Source organism: Halictus rubicundus, chromosome 4 (assembly GCF_050948215.1).
Source record: "Halictus rubicundus isolate RS-2024b chromosome 4, iyHalRubi1_principal, whole genome shotgun sequence".
Taxonomy (NCBI): Eukaryota; Metazoa; Arthropoda; class Insecta; order Hymenoptera; family Halictidae; genus Halictus; species Halictus rubicundus.
In genome coordinates, this window is record NC_135152.1 from 18,888,767 (window position 1) to 18,913,368 (window position 24,602).

The 24,602-nt window shown below is 35.2% G+C and overlaps 3 protein-coding genes across 4 annotated transcripts in view; 1 reads left to right on the plus strand and 2 right to left on the minus strand.

The window, feature by feature from the left end:
- Positions 1–1,822, minus strand: part of Barc (RRM1_TatSF1_like and RRM2_TatSF1_like domain-containing protein barc) — a 114,293-nt gene extending 112,471 nt beyond the window's left edge. The window contains exons 1-3 of the mRNA XM_076787208.1: positions 1,605–1,822; positions 677–1,029; positions 9–365 (exon numbers count right to left, since the gene is read on the minus strand). Of these exons, the coding sequence (XP_076643323.1) occupies positions 9–365; positions 677–973 (654 nt within the window). The 5' untranslated portion in view covers positions 974–1,029; positions 1,605–1,822. The remainder of the gene's footprint in view (positions 1–8; positions 366–676; positions 1,030–1,604) is intronic.
- A 783-nt stretch (positions 1,823–2,605) lies between these two features.
- Positions 2,606–17,173, plus strand: LOC143353702 (uncharacterized). The gene is made up of 12 exons (XM_076787210.1): positions 2,606–2,760; positions 7,460–7,585; positions 10,025–10,117; positions 10,435–10,497; positions 12,482–12,805; positions 13,073–13,225; positions 13,345–13,509; positions 13,817–13,938; positions 14,014–14,097; positions 14,228–15,263; positions 15,440–15,528; positions 15,938–17,173. Exons 1-12 carry the CDS (start codon positions 2,730–2,732, stop codon positions 15,959–15,961), a joined length of 2,310 nt encoding a protein of 769 aa, XP_076643325.1. The 5' UTR covers positions 2,606–2,729; the 3' UTR covers positions 15,962–17,173.
- Y-f (yellow-f) lies at positions 16,480–23,030 on the minus strand. Of its 2 annotated transcripts, XM_076787212.1 has the most exons (7): positions 22,844–23,030; positions 20,463–20,726; positions 19,358–19,557; positions 19,086–19,293; positions 18,290–18,625; positions 17,466–17,665; positions 16,480–17,382 (listed from the first exon to the last, which is right to left on the minus strand). In XM_076787212.1, exons 2-6 carry the CDS (start codon positions 20,722–20,724, stop codon positions 17,469–17,471), a joined length of 1,203 nt encoding a protein of 400 aa, XP_076643327.1. In that variant the 5' UTR covers positions 20,725–20,726; positions 22,844–23,030; the 3' UTR covers positions 16,480–17,382; positions 17,466–17,468. The 2 variants fall into 2 exon arrangements, with proteins under 2 accessions (XP_076643327.1, XP_076643326.1); XM_076787211.1 differs by having other exon boundaries at positions 16,480–17,665; positions 22,844–23,029.
- Between the last annotated feature and the right edge of the window lie 1,572 nt (positions 23,031–24,602).

The following is a 24,602-nucleotide window of genomic DNA, read 5'->3' on the forward strand; positions in this document are numbered from 1 at the left end:
TCACTTACCTTTATGTAGATACACAAAGCGTCACCTTTGGGCTGTCCATTTGAGTCTCTGTACAATTTGATTCTGTTTTTTCCTTTTTCATCTCGTGCAATGAGGCCACATTTGCTGAAAAGTTCTACGAGTTCCTCCATCGTGATGTCCAACGGAAGACCAGATACATAAATAGCTGTATTATGTGCTTCATCCACTTCAAACCAAGTTGGTGGCTCCTGTGCTTTTCTTTTAGCGTCCATTTTCTTCTTCTCTTTATCAACTTTGGCTGATTGTTCAGGCTGTTGTGCGGGTGTCGGTGCAGCCCCGCTTGGCTCTGTAAAGCCGTAACTCATCTGATACCTGGCCATGAAATCATCATCCACCTACAATGATACCATTGCAATTAATGATTTACAACTGAAAGAAAATATACAATAGAACCTTCCATATCCAAACATTTATTATGTAAGTACTGTTGAAATTGAAAGATTCTACTCTTGTTGCTAACTAAATTTACAAAAAATGATGTAACTTAGTAGCAAAAGATACAAGATTTGTAAATATGAAATTGATTAAAAATTCTGTTATCTAAACTGTTATACCACCATATTCATTCGGATACCAAAGGTTTAATTGTATTTAGAAAAAATTTTTATGAAAAGCCAACCAGACAAATAATAAGAACACACCTCACCTTTGGAAACCAAGCATTTTTCTCTTTATCCCAAAAATATACACTGCCATCATTTGGATCTGTATACGTGTGGGTATCATTTTCAAATCCAAATACTCCCTCTTGCGTCTTAGCTGTATCGGCATTAGAATCCTCAGATTCTGTTTCTGTTGCTTCTTTGACTACCCACTCATTTTTCTCTTGATCAAATCTATATACCACATTATTAGCAGGATCCTTGTACGTGTAAGACTTTCCATCAAATTTATAATGTTTCATAGAGTCATCAACTTTTTCAGATTCTTGACAATCAGCCATTCCGATTGCTAATAGTGTTGCATTTGAAAAAAGTCACTATATAATTTGTAGAACACCTGTTGAATGTCCAATTAACAATATTAATATAAATCACAGTTAAACTTGAACTTATGCTAGTTGTATACTTGTTTATACGTGTCAGTATTCTAATATATTTAGTATAACCAATAACTACATCCTATTTGATAATAATATATTTTTCTACGTATAATTTTCGAAATATATCCTGTAACTGTCAAAATCTTTTCCTAACCTATACGCACTATTATATGTCGCAATACACCTTATAAAATAAAGTTAATTCGATCTTTTGTGCGGTTCAGGACAGAGAATTGTACACGTAATATTAATTACACTATATATAACGAAGAATATTTAGTAAAATATAAAGTGATATCGACTAACGAAACAAATATACAGGTTATGTACATTATACTAGAAAATAAATTACATACAAATACGATTTCTGAATTGTTTAACTTTACTTATTTGTGTGAAGTATTTCATTTGTAAAACTGAACGATTTTTTTAAAATATAAAAACCTTTCTTTGACGTAAATAAATATTATCGTTTAGGTTATAGGTTAGATATATATCACATACGAAAAAACAATGTTATCAGTAAACGTACCACTTAAAATTTTGTTGATCGATGGGCTTATTGCTGAGGTACTTAGCAATTCAATTACTTGGCACAAATTCGATTTTTACAAAGAAAAATTCGCGTTCATTTACAAAACTTGACAGCGATTCTGTTATAAACACGCTTTCGCACACGTTGACGATACCAATGCGCTCTATACAACTTTCTAGAACCTTCTTTAGTTTTACGCCGGTAAAGAATACCATAATCGATATTTTCAATATTTATATTTTACATTTTCAGTTGACTAACAAAAATAAAAGTTTTCCCAGCACTTGTTGGAATCGTATTTTACTTATAAGTTTCATAGAAGTTACATAAAAATGAATTCATTTAGACGAAAATAATACTTAACGTCTAACATAGATATAATAAACTAACGAATAATGTTCTGTCAGAGAGGATAGGTTCTGTATGTTGAAAAATTTGAGGGGTGAGTAAAAGAAATACTTTATTATTTCGATTGTTTAAGGCTTTTACCATTATCTAAACTTGTTCGACTGTATTTGTGTCACGTAAAGAAAATCAAATTAATCTTGTACAAATAATTAAAAATTATAACGCTTAGCATTACATTCAAAGAATATTTTTGTTCATATCTCATGAGAGGATAAATGCTACTCGAAAGAAATGAAATCAGTATGTTCGACAAAATGCTTCACTGAAAATGTAGATTATCTAAAATGCTAATAATAAATAATATTTTGCCAATATAGAAGTTCCAGTTCTATCTGCAGTTTTCAAATTTAACAATCACGACTACGGCATCAATCGGTAACAAGAGGAATGTTGGCTTTTCTATTTTCGTTCGATAAACAACGCACTATGCATATGCAGCGCTGCGTTGAATATTGGATGACACCAGGAAGTAGCGGCACGCGACGGAACGCACAGACAACGATGCATTGTTTTTAATTTTCACGCGGGACACACTAGCTGACACTAGCGGCGAACGATCGCTCCCATTCTTATCGTTGGAACACGCGTTCGGTGTGGTTGCCATTGGAAATTGATTTCCAGTTGCCTGGCAACGTTCAGTTTAAGTTGCCACCAGGATAGCCATGCCTGGCCGATAGTTAGTCGGCTGCAAGTTTCGCGGCGCAAGGTGTAAGCATGGGCTTGTCGGACCTAGAGACGATACCTGGTAAACCGCTTATGAACACGCACCTCTGTGCACTCATTCCAATGCACTTGCTTCGACTTTTCTGCGCAACCAGCACCTCGCCTCGACATTCGCAACATTTTCTTTTCTTACGTTGTCGAAAACAGACACTATTGTTCCCATTGGACGCACCGCCGGCGAGCCGGCATCACAGTGATCTATAGGCTCCGTTTGTTTATGCAAACTTACGGCCCTGCAGACTGGTTTATAAAAATGTCTATCACCTAGACATTTATCTTCCATATCAACACGTTCGCTATCTCTGTTTGTTCGGATAGTTGTCTTCATAATTAACGCGTCTATTTTGCCGTTTTCTTTAAAGTCTACATATAATTCGAAGCTGAAAATTTCTTAGTAGATGTTCTAATGTTTAGTAACAATTTGGTGCTTGTATTAATAAACCATCCCTCCTTAAGACGACGATAACAATTTCTTTTGCAACTGTTGTTTTAAAGGAGATTTTCCAGCTCATGACGTACTTACTACAATCCTGGGAAATCCTATTAGTAATATACATCTGGCAATGTTAAATTTAATTTACTTCTTGCAATACCTCTTTAAGAGATATTAAGAAAGAAAAAATTATTAAATATCGCGTCATACATTATGACTTTGAGATGAAATGTCACCATATTCACGACATCAGGCTCATACAACTAATTCTTGAAGTTACAAATAAAGTTACGGTTACAGTTACATTTAATTATTTAAATAACGAAGGCTTAGTGCATAGTTTCCTTTTTTCCAAGGATTATTGCTATTAATTCGCAGTATCAGACTTTTATACATAGTCTAGTTCCCAATGGAAAATATTCTTGATATAAATCATCGTTCGCGACGGGTTAAATATGCGTAAAATTAATTTGACTTGCATTACGCAAATACGAAGTGTTAATCGCTGTAAACATGTGACGCTGTTGGCGTGCGTGTTAACGGCTCCATTAGATTCATACTAAACGTTTATCAAGTGAAAAAGTAATGCATGAATATCATTGAAGTTTTCGTTTTACCGCGTTTTGCATATGTAAAACTGCTCAGTATGGCGGTAATGTATTAACGTAGAGATTAGTGTTGTCAACACATTGTAAACATTCTTACAATTTTTATATGTTACAAATGACTGTTGCACACTTATTGTGTTCCTCCTTGGAGTTTCTTAAAAAACTAACGACATGTTTTTGATTTTTTGATTGTACCGAAATAAATGATGGCAGTGAAAATGTTAATAACAAACCTCTGTGAATAATTAACCGAAATAAATGAAATAAATAAATGAATAATCAATAAAAATGATAAGACAACAAAACTTATTATTAATGTTTTTAATTATACTCAAAAGTGATTGCCTCTGTGCAAACAAGTTAATATTTGCAGATTAATTACGTTGCACGCCATATTTGCGCTCTCCGGAAGTTAAAACAATCAATTGACTAGCTAGCTAAACGTAAGGTACGAACTAACGGTAATGTAATCATTATGCATAAATGTTGCGTCGGGAGAAATGAATTTGCTTATCACTTTCCTGTTTGCTAGTTTTACGGACGTGTGGGCTGTAGCTCGTGTCCGTAAAAAATTGTTCCCCGACACAGTTATGTCGTAAATGGCGACCATTGGTGTGACAATAATTGAACAAATTATTTCCAGAGAAAAGGGTGACGTAGGATGTTACCTATTACTTCTCACAGAACTGAATGTTTGAAATTGTACATTGTTCATTTGCACTTCGATCTCATGCGAAATAATGTTCACATTATTTAAAGCTTAACATTAATATTTCTTAAAGATTTTGTTCTTAAATAAACATCCTAAGTAAAACTAGTTGTCTCCTATAACACTGATGTATTAATCAGAAATTGCAAAGGGGATGAAAGCTTAAATCTCTGGTTTCAGAAAATAAGACAAAGCAATGTTGGAATACTTAAATAAATACCTATCTATTTGTACAAAGTCGATTGCAAAGAATATGTGGAACACCGTCTGTAGTAGAACATTTGCATGACAGGTGCAGAAACAATAATAATAATGCATAGATTATTTACACGATAGTGAATTAAATAGTTGAATCGATTTGGCCGTTGGTCCGTATACATTTTAATCTGTTTTCATGACTATGCACATAACAAACGATGTGTACTCGGGTTAACGACCCGACGCAGTTCCACTGGGTAGAAAATGAGCGCATCGATGATATCGGCACAGTGAATTTACCATCTTGCATGTCACGTCTTAAAATAAGGGCACGGTCTACATTAGGGGAACCGAAGCAATAAATTCGATCATTGTCTACTTTATGATACAATTCCGTGCTCCGTCTTCGCGGACACCAAGAGCCAGGTGACACCAATTAACACGACGGAACCATTTATTTCAGATATGAGCTGTTCATTTAAAAATTGCGTAAGTCACTTTTCGGACCGCGAGCAGTTCTGACTAATTTTTCTCAAAAAGTGATCCATGCTACTTTCAAAAAGTGAATCAAATGTCAATAAAAACGTGTAGGCGTGTAGACATTGAAACATAGATGCATAATAAATTTGTGTACATTCATAACAAAAATTCGGGCTATAGAGGCCGTTTTTATCTTTTATCTTTTATTGTTTTGCATAGAGGCTCCAAATTTTGTCTTTGACAAGATCAGAGAATTCCTTGCAATCCACGCGGAAGTCAACGCGTTGCTCGTTCCATTCCCCGAAGTTCCCGTCGCGGGCGTAAAATGGCTGCGCCCAGAAGTAAATCTCGAAACTTGAACTGATAACGTAATAGGCAATTAAAGTCAACGCAACCGAGAGACGTGCGGTACGCGAAAGATGGATGCGCGATGCATTATGCAAAGGAACGACGTTTGAACTTTTGACAAGTAGAACATAAACATAAGCTCTGCGACAGATTTACACCTACGGCTGCATCGTTGACCTTTAGAAATGAGAAACTGTAATTACCGCTGCTTGTTTCGGGGCCACTGATACAGTTACTTCGATAACATAGGATTTCATCTTTCTACTTCCGCCGACCGTTTAAAGATCTCTATCCTCTCCCACTCTGAAGACCATGTGATTACTATCGCGAGCCAGGAAGGATTATGCAAACTCAGTTTGAACTGCGCTTTGGTAACAATAATGAAATTCTTGATGCACCAATTGAAATTAGAAGTTTCAACGAAGAAACGAAGTTAATTTCGCATTCCTTGCAGAAATGAAATGCAACCGTTCCTGCGGAACTTCCTTAGCATTTAAGTATTCACAAAGGCCGGATTACAAAGCAGTTCTTTGGACTCGACCACGCCTTTGTACAATGATAATACATGATTGTTTTCTTTTCGTTTGTAGCTCGCTGGTAAAGTTTAATTTCACGTGCAATAAAACCGCCCAAATGAAATAAATTACGTAGGACGTTTTAGTATTATACCTAGCCGGTAAAAACATGAAGGATGTAATCCAGTATAAAATCAAGATTTATATTACAGTGAATTCTCGGTATATGTCAACAACACGGGTCTTACCCGCGTTGTGTATCGTCCAGGAGACATGCCCGAGCCGTGTTATGTTTACACTCCTCGGCGTCCGTGGCCCCTCACGGGGTATACCCCGCGGCAGTGGGGATAATTCCGCGACGATTATCATCTAGGCCTTGGCGACATATATGGAGAACTCACTGTAGATACAATTATCGCAGGCCTTCGTTCATCGAATCTGAACGATTGGTATAGAGTGACCTATTAGTCGCACGGTTATAATCGTGAAGAATCTTTCCAACAATTCCCCTGGAAAACTAATCTTGCTTCCGAAAGAAACAACAAAGGCCAGATTTCGTTGATCCCGTGCACGTAACAGTTCGCTTTCCAGATACGAGTCGCTAAAAGTGCCTTTAGATTCGAGTTATTACGGCAATGCCTCGTTTATCTGTAGACCCGATTAGATGGGCGACGCGTGATATTTGAATTTCAAATGAATGTGGAATGAACGGTTTTTTATGATTCCTGTTTACAGTACGTAGGACGCCGACGAGGCTGAGAGTGACGGGGGCGGTTTGAACGTTGGAAAAATTTGTCTTGGCTCCGCGTCGGCAAATAATTTGCGCGCGACCGGCATTTCGTGCCAGACGAAAAAGAAAGAGGCGATTTTCCCGCTGATACCGCGTTATCGCGCTAACCTCCTTGGGCAAATCATTGGAGATTTAGCGCGTCTGTGCTATCGTTAAGGTGTATTGTAAACTGTTAGATGGTAGATGCACGCGACTTAAATTTGGGAATGGCGAAACGACTCTACAGCCTTTGCAGATAATCATTCTAACCCGAAAGAAAAACAGCAGACCTTCCGCTGTTACAACTGAAATGAAAAAGTAAATTTTGTTCGCCATTATTAGGTACACGAATGAGTTTCTGCTGTTCTCTTCGCGAATGAAAGTCTTTTGCTCGCAGATTTCTCGTTTTGTTGCAAAACATTTATGAATAGACTGTGGGATTATATAAATTTATGATAAAAATTAGTCGATCCAGTACGAAATATTAAAATGATTAAAAAATGAGGTAAATGTCGATATACTCTCTGTTTCCTGTAATTAATTCAGGAAATTTTCATTTTGCATCGAGATTCGCACTTCAACGATCAGGATAATAAGAGTCCATCAAGGTGGAAAATATTAGTTGGTATTTTTGATAATATTGTACAATTGAATTTTGCAGAATCAGGCGCAGTGTTCACAATAGGTCGCAGTCGGTTCGCGGACAACATTGCATCGCACTTTTTCATACGAAAAGATCCTGTGGTTTCCATCACGTGCGGGGACGAGCACTCCGCTGTCATTTGTCGTAAGTCAAACAATTTTTTCACCCTTTTATCGCAATCGAAAGATGAATATTGCATGTAGCTGATCCTCCAGTGCACGGATTATGCCTGTGGGATTTATGAGGAAAATTTTCATTCCTTTTTTCTTGTTTCACTTTTTTCGAATATTTTCAATGGTTTCAGTAAATTTTCTTTTCGTGAGCAACAGTTTTATGTAAAAAAGTAACAACCTCACTATAAACTAAACAGCAACTTTTCAAAACTCTGTCTTTAAATACTCTATTCCTAGAAGTAGATATTTCTATCAATTTAGGATGTAATTAATTTTGGTTGTCTTAATTTTCGCTTTATTATTAACTGTGTATGTATAAAATGGTAGTTAAAAATCATTGCGATCGTTTAATGCACAAGTGTTGGACACAGGTAGTCAAAGAAAAAAATTATAATCGTAGTATGTTAAAAGCAAAAAAATGCATCACTGATGAAATTCAGGAGATTGCAATCGCAACGTGTTTCGATCATTTCTCGCATCTATGTCCCAGCATTTATCTACGTACTTTCTTCCTCAATGCTATCCCTAGGTCACAAATGACTGTACGTTCCAAGCCTAGACAGCGTGACACGCTGTCTTTTTTTATGTAAAGTAATCACATGTGACTGTGCAACAATTCGTAGAGTATATCCTATATTAAGATGTTCTACACATCACCCTATTGATTTGTACACGACCATTCTTGAGTTTAATGGAAATCAATAGGCGAACGCGTGAACGACCATGATTCTACAGTGATGCAATAGTTACGCGTCGCCATCTTGGTACTTACTCGATTTCACCTAATTTCTAATTCGCAAACAACAAACAAAATTTCACCAGCCATGATTGCTTGCTAAAAATAATTTACCGTAATTTTTCTGGCTTATTTTTACCCCTTGACAATGTTTGCACTCTCACTTGAACTTCTTGCACGCCAACTTCCGTCATAGTTTACCTGCGTCATGATGGTATCACGATGCATGGACAACAATAACATTATGAATCGCAGCTATTAATAATAAGAGATTAACGGTTAGAATAATAGTCATAGCTCGCATGTCTGTACACTTTTGAAAGGAACATTTATTTCTCATATTATGGTATCTTAAAACAAATGACTTCAACCATTAACCTCTTAATGATCAGTGCATCCTGAAGCCTTTTAATTGTGTTTCTTATATGATTGTATACATTTAGAATACTGTTTAATATTAATAGCAAATATTACTAGCAACAGGTCTATTAATAAAAAACATATTTGTTATCAATTTATACGAAAATTCATTGTTGAGCTTACACTAATGATAAGTTAATTAATAAGTGGTACCTTGGCTCACATCAAACTTCGTTTCAGGCTTCTTTTTTACTTTTATTAACACGAACTGTTGCAATCATCCAATAATTATTATGGGGATTAATTCTTATCCAATAGGATTGTTTACCAAGTTGGATTTAATATTGATTAATATTATCCACGACTCGAGGATTTATTTTCGATAAAGTATTCGGTGCTGTGAAGTATCCGGTGCAGTTTTCTGCGTAAATATTTCACGATACTGAACTTTGATGCGTTCGCTTCCGCGCAAAATGGTAGAGGTCGAAAGTCATACAGTTTACAGCTTCTGTAGCACGCCACACGAAGAAGTCACAATCGACCTGTGCTTTTAGAGGGATAGCCACTGTCCAGTAAATCGATATGACCACGCAATGCTCGTGCACGTAACATACCTATACGACCGAAGCGGATACACTGTTATTATCAACAGTTCCAGTTAATCGCGGGGTTATCTGAACACGTGAATTTTTTCCCGCAAATAATATACTGCATAAAATTCTTTATTATTCTATGTTATCGTAAATTTTTCGTTGGATAGCTTGCGAGAACGAATTTTCGTAGAAACTCCCTCGGAAAGTTTAACTTTATGTAATTATTACAAAAATGAGTAGATCGAATGCAAAAGGCTAAAAACATTTAAAGAATTTGAGAATAATTTTATGAATATAATTGTACTATTTACAACTCTCTGAAATCATTATGAAATGATATAAATATCTATGTAATGTATCCCCTGTATTTTGCAATTAATACAGATAATTTTTAGTTTATACAAAAATCTGCAATCTAATTACAATCAATCTGAATGTAAAATATGCCATCACTTAATGATTCCTCTATTGAAAATTATTTTGTAGATTTACTCATGTTTGTAATTTTCAATTTATCGAGGCAATTTTTTGTGGTACGACTATGAATCACTATATTGTAATTACTGCTTTTTTTCACGTTGTTTAAGCGATAATATAAAAACAAAGAGTTCTAAAGTGTGGTGTTCAAATATATCAATATTTAGAATTGAAAACTTAAGAATAGTGGCCCAGTTTTACCGTGAATAAATTGTCGTACAATAAACTTTTTATTTTGACACAGAAACTGGCAGGCTTTTTGTCTTTGGCAGCAACGATTGGGGTCAACTGGGGCTCGGTCATAAGAATCACATTAGCAAACCATCATGCGTGAAAAGTAGGTATCTCTACCATTATAAAAACATCAAACCACCATTTTACGAGATCAACCATTTTATTTTCACCCCGAACTAAACGATACAAATCAGATTTTTTAAATATACGGTCCACAAATTAGATCCTTGGTAGGTCTCTTTAACCTTACATGGTTTAAAGCAATAAATAAATAATAATAGGTCTCTTTAAAATTATTAATTCATTGAGTTCTTTCAATTACGAATACTTTTCGTTCTCTTAAAATGTAGCAACATTCGAAAACTGTTTCGAAATGAAACTAATAATTTGTTATTAATGAATTATTATTAAAATTTTCAGTTCTGAAGCCAGAAAAAGTTACACACGTTGCCTGTGGACGAGCACACACTTTAATTTGTACAGGTAAGGTCTCTTTTGGTTCTACGTATGCCACAAAGAACGTTATCCTTGTTGCATGCGATAATTTTATGCAATTATATGCAGGACATTGCATGTTGCATATGCTGCCATCTCACCAGTCGTTCACTTCTCAATTTTACAATATTCCTCAAGCCATTTCTCCCGTGCCTACATAGTATTCTGATTAACTTTTCTTTATTATCATAATACATGTATAGGATGATACAAGGTATTAAATTTCCGTTAAATATTTTTGGCAAACAAAGAACCAATTTTTCATAAATGGTATATTCCGTATGTACTACCATTTTCCATAATTGTCCCCTAACATTTTATAAGAAATTTGTTTTTCGTATGACCATTTTTTACGATATTAAAAAAAATATTGCCCGTTTGTATGCCTGTTTAAATATAGGCAATTTTTGGAAATTTCGGTATTTGGTATTCGAATACTTCTTGGATCGACTGTACGTATTGATTTTTCAAAGAAACATAATTTGATATATGTATAAATAAATTGTTGAATTTCTCTCATGTCTCAATCGTTCGAAGGTATAACCCCTTAACCCAAATCTAACCAGCCGTCGTCGTAATATGCCTAACTCACCCGCTTCTAATTAATTTCACCCCTACGCGTTTCAGCTGTGATTCATTCTAGTTGTACCAACGGATTGAAGATAGCTGCGATATCAATGTCGCTTTTCGAAACAGTTACAAATAACCATTGTTCTGTAGCAAAAAATATAGTAAAATATAGTACAAAATCCTGTAACATTTTTATTTCGATAATGCATCGCATCTATAATATACTAAAGTACGATTTGCACATTGCTAATTTTTTAAACAGTTCATTATTAAAACCTTTTTAACATATTTTCATCTAATCGAACTAATATTACAAGATTCATAATTCTCTGTTAGCATGTTAGGAAAGATTAGGTGCACGATTGTTATTAGTGAATTAATCTTGTTACCGAAAAAACTACTTTAGTGATCTTACCAATCATAAAAGTTATCATAAAATTACCAAAAATAAAAGTTACTTTAAATGGTTAAAGAATTCGATTTGATATGGTAATGTCTAATAAATAGTATATTTACTTTAGCCACCTCGAGAGGCCACTATCTTGATTAAAAATACGTGTTGCAAGTTCTTGCATTCCTAGGCCGTTCGATAAGATGGTCAATTAGATAAAGTAGCTTTTTCAGGAAGGAAAATCATCAGTTACATTTTAAGCAACAAAGCATGCTGCAAACGCATTTATCATTCTGAAGATTTCTATCTATCACTTCTGTCGCCCTACATTACACCAGTTTTCGTGACACACTCATTTTCGAATGTTAATTACTTTAATGCCCTTTCAATTTTAGAATTCTTATCAAAATTTAAACAACTTTAACAACGATAATGATTATCGTGGGACTATCTTGTGAACGGAAACAGCTTATTTTGTTTTTTTTTTCTGGTAGTTTCAAAGAATTAAGATGTTTGCTTCAGTATGTAATATACAGATTGTGTTCGATAGCAAGTACAGTAAAGTCTTGATATAAGCCGAACGGAACTACACGCTCTTAGTCAGTTCGCTTATCCCCTCCATTGGGAGGGGGGCGTACCCCGCGAGGGCCCATAAAGCTCGAGCTGCTTCGGTCGGTAGTGTAATCATGTAATCCGATACCGGGTCTATCGGTGTGAACCACTACTAATCCAATTACAAAACTTCTTTATTTTTCATTATTTTCCTATAGAACTTTCACCAACTTATTTGTGGCATTTTTCTTATTAAAATGACACTAAACGCGGTATAATTTTTTAACTGTATTTCATGCTTCAATTGACGGTATGTAGCACCTTCGTTTCACGGTCCGTGTTTACATGCGTTGTCCTTTTCTATGTACGGCGCGGTCGACGCGGTCACAAGAAAATAGTAGCCCTGTACAACTACGTCACAGCACTGTACAGTTCCAATTGCAAATGTCGATATTTCAGGTTCGCAGAAAATTTTTGCCTGTGGTAGCGATCAAGAAGGACAACTAGGTCGGGGAACTTCTGCAATAGGAGATTCTGCGAGTTCTCCAGTGTTGGTGTACGATACTGGACTTGCTGGACCAACAATAGTTGAAATTGCAGCCGGTTCGCATCATTCCCTAGCTCTTACCAGCGATGGCGGCGTTTTCGCGTGGGGTAGCAATCTCGAGGGCCAATTGGGACTACCCGATGTTTCCGGCTTGGTGAACAAACCAACGAAAGTGCACATACCTGAACCGGTCAAACAAATTAGCGCCGGCTATTACCATTCTTCTTTTCTAACAGGTGATTAACTGTTTGAACTATATCGATCTTTTTGCTAATACTACACTATAAAAATGCAACAAAAAATTTGTTTCTTGATTCTAATATCTCTTGAAAAATAATTTGCTCGGACTTTGAAATATTTCTTGTACATTAGTTAACTAGGCACAGCGTCCATTAGCTGCCCGACCATGGAAGTTAGATTAGAAAACTGGGTCGAGTTTTACGTTGTTGTCCACAGAAAAATGTGTCGTGTTCGTAATTCCGGACATCGAACTATGTTTCCAGAAAGCGGTCTCGTTTATGTCTGCGGCGAGTCAGAAAACGGAAAACTAGGAATCGATGTGAAATTTTCAACGCAAATTGTGCCGAAACAAATGCAACTACCTAGTCCTGCTGTCCATGTAACGTGCGGTGGTCATCATACTATTATCTTAGCTGGTAAGAACATTATGAAGACACTATGAAGGAAATGGTGAATTGTAAATATTGTACGAACTGTGAAAAATACTATAATGAATATGTGATAATTGTACAGAATATTATTCGGTCATTTACAGATAATGGAAATTTATATTGTACCGGAAGTAATTCGTGTGGTCAACTGGGGCTTGGATCCAATGTCACGGCACTTTACACGCCTAAACTTCTTCCACGTGGTGCGCTTCAAAATGAAACTATTTCCCAGATCGGTTGCGGGGAAAGCCACACCGCCATTGTTACTGGTAAAACAAATTTTCACAATAATTTTTTCAACCCTTTGGAAATGAATAGAGAAGAATTATACAGTTATTTAGGATTAAGAAATACATATAGTGTTAATAATATTTCAATTAAGACGATTTAATTATTTATTAAAGCTAAATGTTTCATGCTCGGTGACTGCAATTCTTCTTTTGTAATTATAATAATAGGAATATATTATTTTAAAAACTCTAAAGTAAAACAGAATATTTCTATTATTTATTGCCTACCTATTGTTCGTTGAATGTTTTGTAATTAGTTTTTTCTAATGTTAATTTTTGATAACAGACTCTGGAAAATTGTTCACATGCGGTGACGGAAGACACGGAAAATTAGGCTTGGAGGAAAACGAGAACAATGTTCATGAACTAACTTTCGCTCCGCGATACAAAGAACTCATCGTCTTGACCGTAATTATACTATCGAACAGTGTTTACGTATCGACTCGAGTTTTGGGTAATTTATTTATATTTTTGAAATTTAAGGTTGCGTGCGGTGGCTGCCATACAATTTTAGTTGGCCGTAGACGGGCGCCGATTAATCCAACGCCTAAGGAAAATGACACAATGGTAATTAAAATTCGAATTAGTGTTAGCTGCTTCCTTAAAGTTTATATTTATTGTAGAATAAAAAATTCAATACACTATCAATTTCGTATACTTCAACAAATGGTTTTTTTAACTTTCTAATTCATTGTAGGAATCTGTGCAGAGGAGAACTTTGCCGCCCTTAAAAGTTCCAGTATGTCGCCAACACAACGATGTTCACGATCAAAAGACAAATGACAACATAACAGAGATACACAACGAGGAAAAGAATACAACGGAAGTATCAGCAGTTCCAGCAGTACCAGAATCAGGAGCAGAAAGTGTTCAGACGGATGTAGAAAATAATCGAGAAAACGTTACGAACTGTGATACCGATACGATGAATAATATCGAGAAAACTGACAGTCCCGAAAAACCTACAGAACCTTCGCCAAAAGAATCGAAAACGATCGAAGCGACGCCGGATATCGCAACGGAAGAGCATGGAAGTACCTCAACGGAAGAATTAAAACCAGAGAAAGACAACAAAGAAGCAGAAAATAATAATAACGTGCCAGAAGCGCAAGTGGATAGTGAAAACAACGTCCAGGAAACAAAGCCGCCTGAAGACACGAGTGATGAACAGAAGAACGAAGAAAACAATAACGTATCGAACAACGAAACGACAGAGAACAATTCGGATAATACGAAACAAATGAACGAAGAAAATAGTGCGATGGATAATCAAGAGAACCATGGTCAGGAGCCAAAAAACGTGGAAACAGAAACGAAGGGGAAAGAGAAGGAAGAGAGAAGTCCGGAGAAGACGAAGACTTCCGGTTCTACACCGCCACCGAAGCCACCGAGGCTGAAGTCTGGAAGCAGCGATAACTCGTCAATGGAGAGAATATCGTCGATGGAAAAGGAAGACGAGCCCAATGAAACGAACGCAGTGGCGGAAATGGCTGTCAATAAAGAACCGGAAACAGTCAATGACGACGAGTCTGCGCAGAAACGCGAAACGCGTTCGGTAAAGTCTTCGACGAAAAGCGAAAGCTCCAGATCGGCAAGGTCGAAACACGACACGGACGAAACGATAGAAATCGATAAACAAACTGACAAAGAGAAAATTATGGAGGAAGAGAAACTGAATAATGACAATGTCCAAGATGACGCGGACGTTGTGCAGTCACCTGCACCGAGAACTGGTAAGGCAAATAGTAACAAAAAGATATTAAAAGGATTGTGTTATAGATTTTTATAGGCAAAAGAAGAACTACCTTTATTTATATTTTTTCTTGTACAACATTTGTAAGTTCCTTGAATTGTTAATACAAAGCGTCATTAATAGCTAAGAATGATTATTACTCTGTTTGTTTACCAGGGAAAATGGCGAAGATATTCAAAGCTAAAAGACAACAAGCAATTGAGAATGGCACCAAAATAGCAAGTAATGCAAATCATAAATCAAAGGTACTTACAAAATTATTATTTCTCGTCTAGTGTATGCAATAAAGCCTCCACTATTCATTTATTTCATTAATCGAAGTCAATTTTAATGTAATTATAATATAAATGCAGATCGTATAAACGAATAAAATGTAAAGAATTTTCAAGATTATAGTTTAAATTATTGAATTATATATACAATAGAATTGTTTTCACTTACTGTAATTGTGAAGGTTCTTAATGTTTACAAAATGATCCTAAAGGGAATTTATTTCAACAGTTTTAAACGGGCCGTTTAGTAATGAAGAATTCTTTAACAAGTGTCATAGAATACCTATGCATATTTAAATTTTGTTTTCGAATAATAGAGGACCTATTAAACATTAAATACTGAAAATCTCCAAATTGTTAATTAATTCTTTTCTGTTTCCAGTCGAAAACCTGTAATATCCTGTGATCAAGAATTCGTCGAGTATGTATAATAATTCATCGCATTTTTTACAATACCGGCGTGACTGACGTAATCGGGACCAATGCATCGAAATGAAATTTCATTGACATACACAAACAATTTTTCTTTACATTACACTCATAACATTGAAATGCTCGTACGCATCACATTGAGATTGTATCAAATTCAAACATTTTTCTGTCTCTTTTTACAAGGCAATCCAGTCTCCGATAATAACAATTACGTGATAAAAGAGAACGTTATTTCGATGTACATGTGTCTAAGTCGTTGGCGAGAAATGTTTGTAAATAAAATGAAATGTACGACGAGAAAAACGGGAATTGAACTCATAATAATTGACTGAGTTTGACGCATAGACGAAGGGAATTAAGCTTAACTGTGACATGTTTTAAATTAATTCTAGTGGATACAAATAATATTTTAAGCGGCTTTCACGTATCCCGTGTTTTGATTCCAGACATTCTTTTGTATAATGAGCATGTACAAATAAATGTAGACGCAAGGGATCCGAGTACGTTTATTGTTTTTATTGATACAATCATGAAGCATATCAAGTGAAACCATTATTTTATAATCATTTAAGTATTTCGAGTCCCCCTCGGTGTTCGATACTACATGAATAAACTTAATACTAACATTAATGCATTACAAGTACATTACTAAAAAATATCTAATTTCGAATAAAATTACATCTTGTGACAAGTACTTTGTACTTTCCAAAATTGCTATTAAAACTCTCAGTAAAACTGTCGGAATTTTATTTCGATATAAGACGACGCTTTTTATGCCGAAATAAGAACATCGCTATCCCCTCTTCTTCTTCTTTATCCGAAATACGACGAAAGCCGGTTCGGAGCCATCGCCTTATATCGAAAGAAAATTGTAGTTAAATATCGGCGTGGGTCAGAAATGACTCCAGCATAGGCCTAGAACTCGCAGGAGTCCGAGGGTTAAAAGACAATTACATGTAGTTACTTGACTGCAGATGTTACGCATTTATACAATTTTTACAATGTATACAATTGCATTTTGTAACAACAGAAAAATCAGGAGAATCAAATTGTAGTGTCGATATACAGTGTCTACTCGATGTATGTCCAAAATACGGAAACGACTAGGGACATATATCGGCTGGAAAATACTATTCCGTATTATGTTTACACTCGTCGACGACAGTTTTGGGACTTTTATCGGCTAGATATTTGGGACATACATATATCGAGTAAAGGCTGTACTGCTGTCAACCTAGTAAGGTTATTGTAGAAAGAAAAAAGATTTCTATATGGTCACTGTTTTTTGCAACGAATGCAAAAATTATTATTTTGCATGAATATCTACAGTCTGGTAATTATACAATCGTCTTGATAAGCACTTGTATTTTACTTCCGTCGGTTCCAATGTTTCAGCTGACAACAGCGTAAGTATTAAAAAAAAATGAGGTTCAATGATCTCAAATGTAAATTATACAATGTGTACGAAATAGATGCACCTTCTACTTGCATTTTTTACACAAAGCTGTTAATTTGTCGAGTGGCGCCGCTGTTAGGAAGAAGTTACGTTCCTTCGCGTCGAAATGCGAGAACATTAATTGCGGCAAATTATCGGATAACACGTATAATTTGTTTTGAGCTTCATCGATAGATATATCGTTAGGGAATACCAACGTTGTATTATCCTGAGCGACGGGTACTGGAAAAAAATAAACATAAATTGAGGTATTGTTACATTCTATTTATTCGTAAGAATTCCTAGAAGGTCGTTGCATAATAATTAATCGAAGAGACATGAAAATCGCGGAAGAGGTAATTTTCTACGACAGATAGTAATTCCTCTTAAACATAAATCAAGTAATCTGCAAATTTTTCACGGATGCGATAAGTATCAAACACGAAGATGAAAATAAAACAGCAGGGCCACGTATTTAACTGGCGATGAATAAACAATAAATAGACAAGAAGATTTGTTGCGTTTATGACTAAATTGAGTAGATGAATTATAAAACAGTAAAAAAAGTGAAAAGAATTTAAGAACGTCAATATTTCAATCTATATCTACTTCTGTTAAATATATTATATTTTATATAAATTATTAAAGAAAGAACGAACATCGTATTTAGTTACTATTTCGTTTAATTGAGGGAGAAAATTTTAACTTTTGCATAAACATCAACAGTCTAGTGATGAAATGCAAAAAAAGACTTTTGAGCAGTACTACACACATACTGGATGAAAAGGATAAATGAATTCCACGGACAATTGAACCTATTTAGGATAACAATTAATTTCGTAAATTTTTAAACTGTGTAATACTTACCAAATGTGTCTGGATTCAATGCTACACTGGTGTCCCAGCAAGCGACCCCGTTTTTGCTGACTTGAGTGAGATAATTGATACCAGTGTTTTGATCGATCACGGAGGAAGGTCCCTGAGTGTTCGGACCTTTAGTACCTTCATTTTTGAACGCGTAATAGTCTTCATACTTCTTCGATTCGTTGTCTTGCAAAACTTCCGTGGGTACTGAAAATTCTGTGATACCGCTCATCGCATGGAAATACAAAGTTCTGTGTCCATCGCTTCCTTTCGGAGACAAGGACAATCCAAATACGCCATCCGTCCATTGGAAATTGTAGCCGCTGACATTAAAATTACCTGTAAAATTAAATGTTAACTTTTAAATTTTTCAAATATTAACACGATTAAGGCTTCCTTTCCGAGAAAAATGGGATGCAGGTCCGTTGGGTTCGCCTAGCATTTGCAATAAGTAGAACAGGGTAGGTGATGAACAGACGCATTTTACATTATATTTAAGATCGTCGTAAATACAATGTAGCTTATACCATTATGGATATTGTGACATAATGAAGTGAAAGGATTGATCGTTGAGTCTAGAAGAAAATTAATACCTTCTGAAAGACAATGGCGAACTCGAAATTCCCAGCTAAAAGGACATGTATGGGTTAAACTGTACCTTAGGAAACCAGAAATTTTTTACTTTATTTTATGTCACCCGTTAAGTCTTGTCGAGAAAATGCCGAAAATCCAAGTTTCAATCCTAGGAGATCACTAGTTCAAAAGTTACGTGTGTGTAAAGATGGTCAAGAATTCGTACCGTGAAGAGGATCGAAATGGAAATAATTGTGCGAGACTCGCCAGGAATCGTTTTTAGCCCAACTATAGACTACCAATCCATATCCACTCAAATCGGAAATGTAAACGTGGGTGTCCTCGCAATTGTTTTCATCGGAGTCCACTACTAAATCGGCGAAGAAAGAATTGGCCGTCTGGTCCGAGTCCTTCAATGGATAAACCCGAAGTATCTGTAATCATACAATGAATATTATTTCCACATTTCATTAACCATCTATAGTATGAATTACTTACCTCGTCTGTTTTTAAATCGATCACGAAAAGTCGTGGACCGTCCACGACGGTAGAATTGCCAAGGATATCATCGATTCCAGTATCGACACCCCAAAGTCGACCACAAGCGTCAGACCGTACACGGAAGATACTGACTATACTGCCCGGTTTATGAATGTCATTTGCTTCCCAGTTCGGGTACGGAGTCAATGTTGGAGATTCTATTGTAGAAGAAGAATCAAAGGTACACGTTTTTCCTTCTGATAATTATTTTAAATTTTACAATTGCTGTTTTCTTTATAGGGTGATTGGTAACTGATGGTAAAATCAAAAAGAAGGGTGATTTTACATTAAAAAAAAATAAGTCGAAAATGTAGAATGAAATGTTTTCATACGAGGCTTTGTTGTCGAGAAAATCGAGTTCGAAAGTTCGGTGAACACGCGTGCTATTGAATAGGAATCGTCTGACGCGTCTGTTCGTGACCGATCGATTCTACTTCGTACAAACGCTAAGCACGCGAACTTGGCGGATTTTCGATGTCGATTTTCTCGAAAACAAAGCCTCATACGAAACAATTTTATTCTACATTTTCAACTTACTTTTTTATGTAGAATCACCCCCTTTTTCGGTTGTACCACCAGTCACTGATTACCCTGTATATTAACCCCTTCCCGTGCTATTTACCTCGACGAAATCCGGGCCCAAGCGTTAGGGGTCAACGCGCGGTAAACATTCCAGAGTGAGGCTCGAGAACAGTCACAATACGAGCCGAAATGTAAATACATGGGATATCTGTGACTCGTGATGTTTACGTTTGGCAGATTTTCTCTCCACGAGCCCTACTCCGTTTTGTTTACGTTTGTGCCAAAATATTCATCACGAGCCAGACTCGTTAAAATACGGGAAGGGGTTAAGTGTACAAATTAATTCGTAGCTCTTTCTTCGCGAATTTATTGACTACATGTGAACAACTAAAATTCGTTCTACACTCCAAAATAATCTCCATCTCTTTCTGCGCATTTAATCGATCTTATAAGTGACCAATGAATTTTGAATATGATTGACTGTGAGAGCTACGTATTAATTTGTACACCTAATAAATCTCAAGATTCTTAAGTTCCATACGTGACTTATCATCCTTCGAGAAAACATTTAAGTTTGCCACCACGCCCTTCTTCCATCTCGGTATGGTAATGAAGATTTTGTCTTCCCACACATGCATTCCAAGGGGCATGTTATTTTCCGGGATATATTCCCCTTTCGACACTAACTCTTTTTTAATACTATCGTCGGGAAGATTAAAGTCAACCATATTCCATGTGTAAAGCGTTTCAAAGTCGTGGCAGCTTGCCACTGCCAGCAAGGCGAGTAAGAGCAGACACCGCATGACTGTAAAAACAATAAATAAATTCATTCGTTTATCGTTTATATTGTGGCGTTTCCAAAATGTTACATCAAACGTAGAAACTCGTCATGTGACACATATTACTCTGATTTTTACTTATGTAATTTAGGCGAATCTCGGTAAAAATTGAATATAAAAAAGATATTTGTAACTTAAACCGTTTTTCCCAGGAGGAGAGGAATTGTTTTCCTTAACTTAAAGAACAAATGTTGCAATTCATGATCAATAAGAAATTGTCATCCAGGATTAACCAACTGCTCTACGATTTTAAGTATAACTAAATTTAAGTGTAATGTTAGACATTAAATGTAAATTAAATAATCAATTAATTAATTAAAAAAATGAAATATAAATTAGTAGCCTCCATTGTACTTTGAATTTTCCTGTTTTTTCAAGTATCAATAATGCTATTAGTCAAATATGTTTAACGATAAAGTATTTCTAAGAAAACTAGAATTTTGTTAATTAGAAATCTAGTAATAAATCTAATTTAATTATTGATTACATTTGAATATTGTTATACATATAACAAGTATTTAAGTATGCTATTAGGGTCACTTTCTTTCACCTAAATCTGTCATCATCTCTACAGATCGCATGTTGTAACATCTTATATCGAAATATGTACTCTTATGTAAAAACTGGATTCGATGATTTCATGCATAATTCATAAACGCATAACCAATCGTATATTCATATTTAACTTTTCCTAGATATCTTGAACGTTTTATTACAAATCAATAATGCCAAACGATCAGGAAAATTATAATTTTCTAATAAGTAAAAAATGTAACCCTACTTAAACATGTAAGTGGAAAAATCTTTAAATTTTTATTACACTCTATTGTTGATATACAAGAAGATGTCGTCCATGACATAATTAGTTTTGCTAACAAATTTGAGAGTATTAATAAATCATGAAATTGTTGAAATTATTGTTTTTAGTCACATATATTCCAAGAAATATTAAAATTACGTGGCGACCATGCATTGAAACAAAGTTTACGAGAAACGTGCAATCGCGTGTATAATTTAATATTGTCATCACCATTTATAATGTCTTGCGAAAGATTTGATCTGATGCCTCGAGGATGTAACTGTACGCGGTTTCATTGAATTCAATAACGGAAGGCTAACCTGTCACGTGAACACTTTTAAACACTTGTCCATCTTTTCTTCATGTTTTTAATCAGTTTCATTGCATCTCGTTATTTTTTAATATTTTTCCTTTAAACAATGCCCTAAGCATATTTAATATTCCAAATGTTGTAATATCATTATCATTTCAGATTTTTTACAACCATTCATCATACAATAAAATAATAATAATAAATATAATATAATAATAAATCTTCAAACGCTGAAGTATGAAAAACTACTGAACTCAATTAAATAGCATGTGATCAGCTGGAGACCAAGTCAATTCATTTAATGAAGTATGAACTAAAATTAAATTTAGAAACCATCAATGACTCGATATAGTATAGTCACAAAATTAATCTTCAAATCATTTCATTTAGTGAAGGACGAACTGAACGAGAAATAAAACAAAATCATCATTGGCTATTATTAATGTTGTTACTAGACTGAGGATTTATATACACAACAATGTAACAACCCTCGGAAATTCTTTGAACATATTCACAATTTCATTATGTATTCATCCATTTTTGCCATAATGCATAAAGTTCGCAGTCTAGTTGTTATTAACCATACATTCCTATCTTTGGAACGTTCGCAAATATATTAAATATATAGGGTGGGTGAGAAATCGTAGTACTACCGACCAGGGGATAGTTCTGCATAAACAAATAAGAAAAAAATATGGTGTACAATTTTTTCATCCAGGCTTCGTTTTTGAGAAAATCGAATTTGAACTTTATTACTTTACAAGTGCTGTTATTAATGTTGTTACGAATATATATTTTGCAATGTAAACTGTGCATACGTTTCTTTGTTTGTAGTGTTCATAAATATTTTGATTGGATAAATATCGCAACACAGTATTGATTAGAAAACAAAAATACAAAAATTTTCTGTGATCTAGTGAGTACACGATATATCTATCTTACAAATTAAAATTTTTTCACAATGTTCTGACCTGTGTTTAAACCTTGATTGTAATCCGTAGCAAGCAGCGCAGCAACCGAAGAAGTAAGAAGAACTGAGGCTACCTAATGTTAATGTCCTCTGGTCACAGCGTGTCCGTCACTCTTGCACCCAAAGAACGAATTGACCTTCTGCTGGAACGGTCCACAACAGAATGCCACTATAGTCAACTCTCGTATAGCACTTTATATACGGAACCGGTGTCAGCGAAAATGGCCGCTGCGGTCTCTCTTTTCGTACTACGAATACGCGTTTATAATTATACGCATGTCCTGGAGCAAGAAATGATTTACATGCCTTCGGATATTAATCGCGTTAAGGCTATTGTCAGTGGAGATTGAAATGAAATAATAGGAAATAAAGTAATTTATCGATTCAATCTTTCCCTCGGTCGGTGGAAGTTTACAAATGGTCCTTGTCATGCGTGATTTTGCAACACAGCTATTTATGTGCGGAGGAATAATGAAAATAAGAATTTTTTATTATAATTGACATCTCGCATGTGTCTATCAGACGTCGTCCAAAGTGAATGATCGCGTACGATCGGTACAATTGATTTCTTTAAATCGTTAAGGAAACAGATGGAAATTAATAAAATATTTCTCAAAATCTACCGCATGACAAAAGACGTTAAACGCGGTAGGATTCGCATTCAGGTGACAGTATTATGTAAACTTTTTGCACACGATCATCGCAATTTCCGTTAATTGTTGTTCCAGCATTGCGTACTGTTTCCGTAAAAAGCACCGACAGACAAATCAACATCATCGGGTACTTTAACGTTTAAACCGTTCCATCCGGTAGACGGAAATGCATTCAATAATGCATTCGATGCATGACTGTGTACACTCGTAACAGCACGCTGTAACTGGAATCCTGATTTGCTGCAGAGATTCATAATTGTAATAAATATCCTCAATTGAAAAAAAAACTGCTCCATTGACAGCAGCTCTATTAGAGAACGATTATATAAAAACACAGCAATGAAACTTTTATTTGTTTCTGTTTTGAAAAATTATAAAAGTGAATTTAAAAAATGAAATTTCTCACTTCCAAATTTTTTGTCAACTTCCGATTTTCAGTTCTTGAAAACGAATTTTCAGACTCGAACGAGTTCAGTATCGTCGTGTACTGTCGAATACAGTGCAGTTACCCGAATCACATAAGGATTTCCTTCGTACAATCAAGGTAACGGAATCAAGTATAAAACAACAATGATTTTCATTCCCTGTTTGGTAGTGTCGCCGCAGGAACTACTGCAGTTAGAACAGGTTTGCATTTACTACCTGTTTCAACCACAGCCCAAACAAAAAGTGATTGTCAATGAAGCAAGAAAAAAGGTGCGTTAACCTCGAATTTAGGTGAAGAGTGACCGCAAGTGTTATTGAAAGTTGATATATTGTTTCAATACGAAATATGCAACAATTACAATTTGTGTAAACCTTGAACAACTTTAAAAAGTATGGAGAAAAGGTAGGAAAGAATATTTTGTTTTTCAGATAAATATTTATGTTTCCTGGTTTAGTTGTTAAAAAGGATGAAAAGAACGTATAACTGCGTGCTCTAGTTTTATAATTAGGTTCAATTTTAACAATTTGAATATAGAGGGTGTCCCAGGTTTAAAGTGCCAAACTTTGTCAGTATATTCTATGGGTCTAAATAACAAACAAAAATGTTATATAGGTTGTTTAATGCTTTGTTGAAAAGTCATAAACAAAAATATGGAATCTCATAATGAACTGACACAAAGA